The 11,962-nt window shown below is 39.5% G+C and overlaps 1 protein-coding gene across 1 annotated transcript; it reads left to right on the forward strand.

Moving 5' to 3' along the window:
* The first annotated feature begins 555 nt into the window (after positions 1-555).
* LOC143963936 (olfactory receptor 11L1-like) lies at positions 556-5,908 on the forward strand. The gene is made up of 2 exons (XM_077473666.1): positions 556-644; positions 4,837-5,908. Exon 2 carries the CDS (start codon positions 4,840-4,842, stop codon positions 5,785-5,787), a length of 948 nt encoding a protein of 315 aa, XP_077329792.1. The 5' UTR covers positions 556-644; positions 4,837-4,839; the 3' UTR covers positions 5,788-5,908.
* The last annotated feature ends 6,054 nt before the right edge of the window (positions 5,909-11,962 follow it).

The raw sequence follows: 11,962 nt of genomic DNA on the forward strand, positions 1-11,962 counted from the left end.
TATTTTCAAAAGTTTATAATAGAAACTTAAAAAAAAGTATTTTTTCCCAAAATATTCGCTCTTTTTTCACTGATATCGCAAAAATAAATAAATAAAAAAAAAAGTGGTGATTAAATACCACCAAAAGAAAGAGCTATTTGTGTGAAAAAAATATATAAAAAATTTGTTTGGGTACAGTGTTGCATTATTGAGTAATTGTCATTCAAAGTGTTGGGGCACTGAAAGCTGAAAATTGGTCTGGGTAGGAAGAAGGTGAAAGTGCCCAGTATTGAAGTGGTTAATGTAATGCAATTACTTGAATGTCCATAGCCTGGCCACAATCTTGCTTTAAATCAGTGTATATTCTTCCTACAGTTCTCAAATCATTTTACTTATTTCCAATAAACAGTTAACAAAATGATTTTGAGAAAAAAAAAATCTAAATATATAATCCTAACATAAAAAATAATGAGCCCTGTGAAATTATCATTAAATGCTTCCAGTTCCCAGGGATTTTATGTAATTTAATTTACTTCTATATAAAGGAACACTATTCTATGTAATTAGTCAGTTCAACACTGAAGGGCAAACACTTTGAGATGCACTGAATTCCTTTGAATTTTTATTTGTAGCATTAAATCATTATCAACAAATTATACAATACTGTAAGTGCATGAGAATAAATTTTATATAAATATTTTTTGATTGATAATAGTTTGGTTAAAGAAGACCTAATATCACAAAATGCCTTGAGGTCAGACTCTGCCTGATCTGTCTTTTTTCATGAAAACTTAAAGGACCAGTCAGTGTATTTGCCTTTTACATTTCTGGTCCCTGGGTCATGGTTTTTGGCATGCTGTATCAGGGAATCAGCAACTCCAGATCAGAGGTAAGTATTTGGTTGGTCTTCTTAGCTTTGACCGGAGAAAGGAAGCATGGAGTGGGGAGTGGGGCAGGTGGACCTTAATTCCGTTTTTAGCTTTAGGTCTAAAAAAAGTCCATTGAAAAATGGATTGCGTCTTTTTTGTTAACCTGTGCAAAAAATGTCTACCTTTTCTCTTGAATAAATTAAGCATACTTTACTGATTTTATTGTATTTCATTGCTTGATTGATATACACAGATCAGCCAAAACATCAAGATCACTGACAGGTAAAGTGAATAAGATTGATTATACCATGACAATGACATCTGAAAGTCTTTGGGATATATTGGGCAGCAAGCAAAAATGGTGTCCATGAGGTTGATGTATTGAAAGCAGAAAAAATGGGCATCGCAGTTGGTTGTGAATGGGGTTGCATAGTCGTAGACTGATCATGATGCCCATGCTGACCTGTGTCCACAACCATAAACTCCTGCAATGAGCATCAGAACTGGACCATGGAGCAATGAAAGAAGGTGGCCTGGTCTGATGAATCACATTTCCTTTTACATCATGTGAACAGCTGGGTTTGTGTGCATCGCTTGTGATGTGATGCTTTGGGCAATGTTCTACTTGGAAAACTTGGGTCCTGCCAGTCATGTGGACGTTACTTTGACATGCACCAGCTACCTAAACATTATTGCTGACCAAGTACACCCTTTCATGGGATTGGTATTCCCTGATGGATACGACTCCTTTCAGCAGGATAACCTACCCTGCCAAACTGCAAAAATAGTTCAGGAATGGTTTGAGGAATAAAATAGTTAGTATATATGGGATGTGCTGTAAAAACAAGTCTAATACATTAACCACTTAACAACCGGCCCATAGCCGAATGACGGCTACAGGGCGGTTGTTTAACTCTGGGAGGACGTCATATGACGACCTCCCAGAATTCCGCTCTCGCGCCCGCCCCCTGGGGCGCGCACTCGAGAGCATCCGTGACCGCCAGGTCCACAGGACCCGGCGCATCACGGTAAACGGCCGCTCATCGTGACCGTTTACCATGTGATCGCTCCGTCAAATGACCGAGTGATCACTTGTAAACAAACCGGCGTCATGTTATGACGCCGGTTCCTCCCTCCTCCCTCTCTGTACCGATCGGTACAGCGGAGGGGGAAGAGATCGGTGTCAGCAGCGCTGTGGGCTGCATCTGCAGTGCCCACATCGCTGCTCACCGAAAATTAACCCCTCAATTCCCTGCCAATACTCTGCAATACCCTGCAATACTCTGCAATGCCAGCTAATACTCTGCAATACCCTGCCATTACTCTGCAATGCTCTGCAATACCCTTCAATACTCTGCAATACCCTGAAACACTCTGCAATACCCTGCCATTACTCTGCAATACTCTGCAATGCTCTGCAATACCCTGCAACACTCTGCAATACCCTGCAACACTCTGAAATGCTCTGCAACACCCACCAATACCCTGCAACACTCTGCAATGCTCTGCAACACCCACCAATACCCTGCAACACTCTGCAATGCCCTGCAACACTCTGCAATGCCCTGCAACACTCTGCCATACCCTGCAACACCCGCCAATGCCCTGTAACACTCTGCAATGCTCTGGAACACCCGCCAATACCCTGCAACACTCTGAAATGCTCTGCAAAACCCGCCAATATCCTGCAACACTCTGCAATGCTCTGCAACACCCGCCAATACCCTGCAACACTCTACAAAGCTCTACAACACCCGCCAATACCCTGCAATGCTCTGCAATGCAATACTCTGCAACGCCATACTCTGAGATACCCAGCCATACTCTGAGATACCCAGCCATACCCAGCCATAGTCGGTGATACCCTGCAATACCCAGCCATAGACATCCCCCCCTCTCCCGCCGCCCTCCGGTGCTTCTATCAACTCGCCAATACCATCAAAGCCAGAATCTTTTTTTTTTTCAGGCTTCCCAGCTTAGAGGTGAGATGTGGGGTCTTATTGACCCCATATCTCACTGTAAAGAGGACCTGTCATGCCATATTCCTATTACAAGGGATGTTTACATTCCTTGTAATAGGAATAAAAGTGATCAAAACATTTATTTTTGGGGAAAAAAATTTCAAAATAAAATAAATAAAGTAAAATGAACAATAATTTTTTTTTTTTTTTAAAGTACCCCTGTCCCCATGTGCTCGCATGCAGAAGCGAACGCATACGTAAGTCCCGTCCACATATGAAAACGGTGTTCAAACCACACATGTGAGGTATTGATGTGAACGTTAGAGCGAGAGCAATAATTCTAGCCCTAGACCTCCTCTGTAACTCAAAACATATAACCAGTAAAAGAAAATTAAATCGTCGCCTTTGGGGATTTTTAAGTAGCGACGTTTGGCGATTTCACGAGCGTGTGCAATTTTGAAGAGTGACATGTTAGGTATCTATTTACTCAGCGTAACTTCATCTTTCACATTATGTAAAAATTGGGCTAACTTTACCGTGTTTTTTTTTTTTTTTTTTTTTAAGCACAAAACTGTTTTTTTAAAAAAAAAAACATTAAAAAAATTGCTGCGCAAATACAGTGTGAGATAAAAAGTTGCAATGACCACCATTGTATTCTCCAGGGTGTTTGCTAAAAAAACATATATAATGTTTTGGGATTCTATGTAATTTTCTAGCAAATAAATGATGATTTTTACATGTAGGAGAGAAATGTCGGAATTGTCCTGAGTGCTCCAGAACGCCTGATGGCGCTCCCTGCATGTTGGGCCTCTGTATGTGGTCACACTGTGTAAAAGTCTCACACATGTGGTATCGCCATACTCGGGAGTAATAGCAGAATGTGTTTTGGGGTGTAATTTGTGGTATGCATATGCTGTGTGTGAGAAATAAACTGATAATATAACAATTTTGTGGAAAAAAAAAAGTAAAAAAATTCTTGATTTTGCAAAGAATTGTGGGAAAAAATGACAGCTTCAAAAAACTCATCATGCCTCTTACTAAATACCTTGGAATGTCTTCTTTCCAAAAAGGGGTCATTTGGGGGGTATTTGTACTTTTCTGGCATGTTAGGGTCTCAAGAATTGAAATAGGCCGTCAGTACTTCAGGTGTGATCAATTTTCAGATATTGGCACCATAGCTTGTGGACTCTATAACTTTCACAAAGACCAAATAATATCCACCAATTTGTACTTATTTTTACCAAAGATATGTAGTAGTATAAATTTTGGCCAGAATTTATGAAGAAAAAATTAGTAATCTGCTAAATTTTATAACAGAATCAAAGAAAAATTCATTTTTTTACAGAATTTTCTGTATTTTATCTTTTATAGCACAAAAAATAAAAAACCCAGCGGTGATTAAATACCACCAAAAGAAAGCTCCATTTGTGTGAAAAAAGGGAAAAAAATTTCATATAGGTCCAGTGTTGCATGACTGAGTAATTGTCATTCAAAATGTGAGAGCACCGAAAGCTGAAAATTGGTCTGATTATTAAGGGTGTTTAAGTGCCCAGTGGTCAAGTGGTTAAGGCCCCAACTCACAACTTACAGGACTTAAAGGATCTTTCAGTGTTTGGCTTGGTGTCAAATACCACAGTATACCTTCTGTGGTCTAGTGTCTTCCATGTTGGGTCAGGGCTGTTTTGATGGCAAAAGGAAGACCTACTCAATATTAGGTGGGTCATTATAATGTTATAGCTGATTGATGTTTAACCTTCATATCCAGTAATTAGGCTCAAACATAAGCAGCTAGCTCAGTGTTATATTATGGGTCTTGAGTAGAGCTACTGCTGGGGTCTAAAATTTGGAATTGATATTACAGCTGAGCTGTTAATTTTAACATTATAAGGCATAGACTCAAAGGCTGGGGCATTACAATGTAAGAAATGGCATCATGACTAGTTAGGTTAGGATTACCAGGGATTACATGATTAAGACAAAATGTTGCCTCTGAACAACGCTGTTTCCTTTTTGTGTTCTCTCTTCAGGTTATGGTGGAGAAAAATGTGTCCCGTATTACCATGATCCACCTATTAGGACTTCAGACTCCACACAGTATAACATTTCTGATCTTTTTTATTTTCCTTTTGATTTATTGTGTGACAATATGTGGAAACCTCCTGATCATCACATTGGTGTCCTACAGCAAATCCCTCCATTCTCCCATGTACTTCTTCCTCACCCAGCTCTCTGTATCGGATATCTTACTGGCAACTGACATTCTTCCTAACATGCTCCATGCTGTTTTGATAAAAGGAATCGTAATATCATTTTCTGATTGCATATCCCAGTTTTATTTCTTTTGTGTTTCAGAAATGTCAGAGTGTCTTCTTTTGACAGTGATGTGTTATGACAGATATGTGGCCATCTGTAGACCATTACATTATACTTTATCAATGAACCTCCAGCTCTGCTGGTTGATGATTATCACATGTTGGGTGTTAAGTCTTTTAGTTGTGCTGATTCCCACTTTAACAGTATCACAATTACATTTTTGTGGTCCCGATATTGTCGATCACTTTTTCTGTGACCTTGATCCAATCCTACAACTCTCCTGTTCTGATACTGCTAATGTTCTACTTGAAGTGACAATAATGAATTTTGTTCTTGTTGTCATCCCATTCTTTATAATTATTATATCATATGTATATATTATAATCACCATTTTTAATATCCCATCTATTGCCGGCAAACAAAAAGTTTTCTCAACATGCAGCTCCCACCTGACTGTGGTTTGTATTTATTATGGTACTCTAGTTTGTGTTTATTTGGTACCCCGTAGAGGACAGTCAGTGGATATCACTAAATTCTTGTCATTACTGTACACTGTGATCACCCCACTGATGAATCCAATTATATACAGCCTGAGGAATAAAGAGTTAAAAAAAGCTGTAGCTAAAATTTTCAACCACTGCCTGCACTTGCATTTCAATGAATAATAATAATAATAAAAAAAAAATGTAAGTTTAAATTGAAGTTGGATGTCAGATCTTGATACCAAAGATGAAATTCATTAGACCTGACCACATTGTTGTTTTTAAAAATATTTGCAATCATAGATTGATCATTGTAATTCTCCTAATCTATACTAATCTATACTATATTATCAAAAGTATTGGGATTCCTACCTTTACACGCACATGAACTTTAATGGTATCCCAGTCTTAGTCCGTAGGGTTCAATATTGAGTTGACCCACCCTTTGCAGCTATAACAGCTTCAACTCTTCTGGGAAAGCTGTCCACAATGTTTAGGAGGAATGTTTGACCATTCTTCCAGAAGCGCATTTGTGAGATCAGGCACTGATGTGGCTGAGAAGGCCTGGCTTGCAGTGTACCCTCTAATTCACCCCAAAGAGTTGTTCTATCGGGTTGAGATCAGGACTCTGTACAGGCCAATCAAGTTCCTCCACCCCAAACTCGCTCATCCATGTCTTTATGGACCTTGCTTTATATATAATGTATATCATTCCCTGTAAATTTGATGAAATCATTTATTTAACTCTTCTTAGTCTAAATAGTTTGTGTAAAAAGGTTTTTCTTATCTATGCCCTGTTTATGAAGACTTGATACTGATACCATACTTTCACTGTACTCTAATGTTTCAGACTCTTAAATCTATTTGAGACTTTGTTCAACATCTTTAATAAAAGGGTTGTTACAAAAATTATTTATACACATAATTTTTATGCAGCCTACATGTAGACAATTATGGTGACCAGAAAGAAATTATTTACATTGCTCCTTCATTTTCACATTGGCCTTCCTTAAATGTGGAGAAATGCAGATCTGAGGACAGTAGAAAACCAATGGCTGCTTTCTGTTCCCAATTAAATTATTATTTTTTTCCATAAAAGATTTTATCGAAAACTTCAAAGCTCAAGAACATGCACGGCAGGTATACAACAAATACAGAAAGTGCAACCATGACTCTTTTGTACAGAACAAAAAAATGCGGGTGAATCAGTGCTAGACATGTGCAAAAGGAAAAAATTCGTTTAGTTTCGTTTCGTTTTAATTCGTTAATTCATTAATTTCGTTTAGTTATATTCGTTAACTTCCTTAAATTCGTTTTCGGATTTCGTTTAGTTTTCTGCCGAATTCGAAAAATCGGCCACATTCGAAAATATTTCAACGAAATTCGAAAATATTTCTACCGGATTCGAAATGATTTCAACATGATTCGACATTATTTCAACCACATTCGAAAATATTTTGTGACCTGACTTTAGGGCCATGTATCTCGGGATCACTTGGTGCTAGAAACTCCAAATTTGGATATGTTATATTGCTAGTATTATTGTGTTTGCATACCAAATTTGAGGTTTCTAGCTATAAGTGACCCCGAGATATCTGGCCCCAAAATCGGGTTGCAAAATGTTATTAGTTAATAGAGCAGAGAATGCCATTTTGCGACCCGAATTTGGGGCCACATATCTCGGGGTCACTTATAGCTAGAAACCCTAGAAAATTTGGTATGCAAACACAATAATACTAGCAGTACAACATATCCAAATTTGAAGTGTCTAGCACCAAGTGACCCGAGATACATGGCCCTAAAGTCGGGTCACAAAATATTTTCGAATGCGGTTGAAATAATGTCGAATCATGTTGAAATCATTTCGAATGCAGTTGAAATAATGTCGAATCATGTTGACATAATTTCGAATGCGGTTGAAATAATTTCGAATCATGTCGAATTCATTCGAATTCATTCGTTATATTTCTTTCGTATTCGTTGTAATTTGTTATTTTTTTATTCGGACATTCGGATGCATCCGAATGTCCGAAAGATGCAAAATTCGGCCGAATTTCGATTCGTTACGAAACGAATTGCACAAGCCCAATCAGTGCCACACTGGTCATGGTAATAAGAGCAGTGCTATACAAATATAGTCCTAACTTGTCAACAAATGTATCACCAGGATAATGATATATTAGAAAAGGGGCACCCAAGTTGGGTCAGGTAGTGATGTAGATGGGTGCCGGACCCGTGAGACCAATATCATGATTGATTGATTGATTTTTTTCCCTTTGACATTGGTTGGCTAAATGGTATCTTAAATTGTCACAGAGTACCAATACATACAAATCATTTTCCTATCAGACCAAACTTATCCAAGTCCGGTCAAAATCACATCAGTTTACTTTGCAGACCGTATGAGTATTAGGCACTGGCTGTAGACTAGATTAAAATATAGATTGTTTGAAAGTTTTGTGCTGCTTCTGCTCTATTCTGTTTACACCTCTCTTCTGGCTTTCTTTTTACTATCTGTTTTCTGTTTTATACCTCTTGCATGTCTACTGATCATTACTTAATGGGGTTGATTTAATAAAGAAAAATAGGTTGTTCACTTTACAAGTGACTTTTCCCTTAGCTTAGTGAATGTGGTGAAAATTCAATTTGAAACAATTTTCAATTGTGTGCAAGGAAAATAATAAAAATGGTAATTCTGCTTTTACATTTGGATGATCGATATAAGCAGAGCTTCACATCCTTTCCTAAGCTAAGGAAATTTCCATAGCAAGGAGAACATTTCCTGGCAAAGTGAATACCTATTTGCCGATGGTAAATCAACCCCAATGCCTCTGCTCAGTTATTTCCCATTCCCACATTTTCTGCCTTTCTGTTGTTTCCACTCCTCCTCTTTCTATTTAATGCAATGTGTCTATTTTCCTCCTCCTGGAACAAGCTTATTTGATCTATAACTATCTTCTGTCGCGCTGTTTGCTGTGGGCTAAGCATTTTATCTTGTTTTTGACTTGTCCTTTTTCTACCAGTCATCTGTGCCAGTGCAAGCTGTTGGGTTGCTTCTGTCCGTGAGGTCTCATCTAACATAAAGTACATCTGTCCTGGTGAAAGTTGTTGGATTTCTTCTGATCTGGCAACCTACCATTCTACTTCCAGTTAATCGTTTGCAAACGTCCTAAATGTCTGTTAACTGTCCTGTCAGACTTTTGTCTGGTACTAGCTGTTGGAATATTCTGTGTCTGTATGGTTGTTCCCAAAATCTTCAAGGGTAATCCAAAGTTTATTTGTCTTGAGTCAGTCTCTGTTGAGGCAAGGACAAATCCTGGGAGCATCAGCAAAACAACTCTATCACCACCAGCATCGGCTCTGGTGTAGACTAGATCAGACCAAATCCTCTTAGGCCTCTCATTCTACCCTTGTCTCTATTACCTCTATTTCAAGTTATCTAAGTTATCTAGTATTGGTTTGTTCGCATGCAATTCCTCGGTCTGCTCTGTATTTCCTCAGCAGGTGGCACGGGTTCCCCATGCCCAGAACTGTAGATTTTTGATACTATGTCATGAGGCTAGAAAGCACTCAATCTCCAAGTAAAGTGCTCCAAGTCTCCCCAAGCTTTCAATGAATTTTATTTTGCAAGAAGAAAGAAGAAGAGTAAAAACTGTGTTGGCCAACAAGTTCTAGTCATCAGTCCTCAGGAAGGATGCACTTGAATTGGAATTGGAGATAGCTCAAAAAAGGGTTACAAACTAATACGGGGGCTGATTTATCAGGAATTATTAACCACTTCAATACCGGTCACTTAAACACCTTCCTGCCCAGACCAATTTTGAGCTTTCAGCGCTGTCGCACTTTGAATGACAATTGCGCGGCCATGCTACACTGTACCCAAATGAAATTTATATCATTTTTTTCCCACAAATAGAGCTTTCTTTTGGTGGTATTTTATTACCTCGACGGTTTTTATTGTTTGCTAAACAAATAAAAAAAGACCAAAATGTTTAAACAAAATATGCTTTTTTTGTTTCAGTTTAAAAACTTTGTAAATAAGTAAGTTTTCTCCTTCACTGATGGGCACTTATGGGACTGCACTGATGGGCACTGATGAGCTGGCATCAATGAAGTGGCACTGATGAGGTGGCATTGATAGGCACTGATATGTGGCACTGATAGGCGGCACTGATGGGCACTGATAGGTGGCACTGCTGGGTGACACGGATGGACACTGATAGGTGGCATAAATTGGCACTGATAGCTGGCACGGATTGGCATGGATAGGCAGCATGAATGGGCATGGATAGGCGGCACAGATGGGCATGGATAGGCGGCACATATGGGCATGGATGGGCACTGATAGTTGGCATGGATGGGCACTGATAGTTGGCATGGATGGGCACTGATAAGCGACATTGTATTGCATTGTTTTGTACTGATGGATGCCAATCAGTGCCAAACAATAATGCATGCCAATCAGTGATGCCCATTGTGGGCACTGATTGGCATCCAATGTGGGCACTGACTGGCATCCCTGGTGGTCTAGGGTGGCATACTTGGTGCTGGGCATCCCTGGTGGTCTGGTGGCATCCCTGGTGGTCCAGTGTGGGCATCCTTGGGGAGGCTGTGCTGATAATCAATCAGTACAGACCCCCCCTGTCAGAGGAGCAGCCGATGGGCTCTCCTCTACTCGCGTCAGACCACTTTGCAGCCGTCATTTGTCATATTGGCAGACGGCAAGTGGTTAACCACTTTCAGACCGGACCAATTTGCTGGTCAAAGACCAGACCACTTTTTGCGATTCGGCACTGCGTCGCTTTAACTGACAATTGCGCGGTCGTGCGACGTGGCTCCCCAACAAAATTGACGTCCTTTTTTTCCCACAAATAGAGCTTTCTTTTGGTGGTATTTGATCACCCCTGCGGTTTTTATTTTTTGCGCTATAAACAAAAATAGAGCGACAATTTTGAAAAAAACGCATTATTTTTTACTTTTTGTTATAATAAATATCCCCCAAAAATATATAAAAAAACATTTTTTTCCCTCAGTTTAGGCTGATACGTATTCTTCTACATATTTTTGGTAAAAAAAAATCACAATAAGCGATTATTGATTGGTTTGCGCAAAAGTTATAGCGTTTACAAAATAGGGATAGTTTTATAGCATTTTTATTAATAATTTTTTATTATTTTTTTTTTTACTAGTAATGGCGGCGATCAGCGATTTTTATTGTGACTGCGACATTGTGGGGGACCCATCGGACATTTTTGACACATTTTTGGGACCATTGTCATTTATACAGTAATCACTGCTATATAAATGCAGTGATTACTGTGTAAATGACACTGGCAGTGAAGGGGTTAACCAGTGGGTGGCAGTGTAGGGGTTAAGTGTTCCTAGAGGTGTGTTACTAACTGTGGGGGGGTTGGGCTTTCATTTAGTGAACACTGATCTCTGCTCCAATCACATGGAGCAGAGATCAGCGTCACTAGTTGCTAGGCAGAATGGAGAAATGCTGTTTACAACGGCATTTCTTCATTTAGCCACTCCGTGAGATGATCGCGGGTATGCCCGTGGTGATCGAGTCCGCGGGCCCCTCGACCGGACTCACGGGGGTCCCGACCAGCGCGGGCGGCAAATTTAAAGGGACGTACATGTACGCCCATTTGCCTGCCCGTGCCATTCTGTCGACGTACATCATCGTGCACTGGTCGGCAAGTGGTTAAAAAACATTAAACTTATTCTCACTGGGGAAGAGATTATTAAGAGGGGATATGATCACAATATACAAATATTTGAATCATGACTCTAGCCTTGGGAGGAAATCATTTAACTCAAGGTCCCTAAAGAAGACAAATGGCCACACAATGAAGTTGGATGAGAATGTGTAGAAGAATACGTATCGGCCTAAACTGAGGAAAAAAAAATGTTTTTTTTATATTTTTGGGAGATATTATAGCAAAAAGTAAAAAATATTGCATTTTTTTCAAAATGGTTGCTCTTTTTTTGTTCATAGCGCAAAAAATAAAAACTGGAGAGGCGATCAAATACCACCAAAAGAAAGCTCTATTTGTGGGAAAAAAGGGGTGCCAATTTTGTTTGGGTGCAACATCGCTTGACCGCGCAATTGTCAGTTAAAGCGACGCAGTGTTGAATCGCAAAAAGTGCTCTGGTCAGGAACGGGGTAAAATCTTCCAGGGCTGAAGTGGTTAAATAAAAAAAAACTGACAAAGAACTGTTCCGGGCCTACCCAGGCCTTGAGCAGTTGTTTTTGAGCCTAGAGAGTAGTCGTTTCTTTAAAGATCAGGCAGGACAATCCCCCTTTCGCCCTTGTACACACGATCTGAGATTCCGACGGAATGTGTCCGATCGG

Source organism: Lithobates pipiens, unplaced genomic scaffold, assembly GCF_037356315.1.
Source record: "Lithobates pipiens isolate NorthernLeopardFrog02 unplaced genomic scaffold, aLitPip1_a1.2 Scaffold_8, whole genome shotgun sequence".
Classification (NCBI taxonomy): Eukaryota; Metazoa; Chordata; class Amphibia; order Anura; family Ranidae; genus Lithobates; species Lithobates pipiens.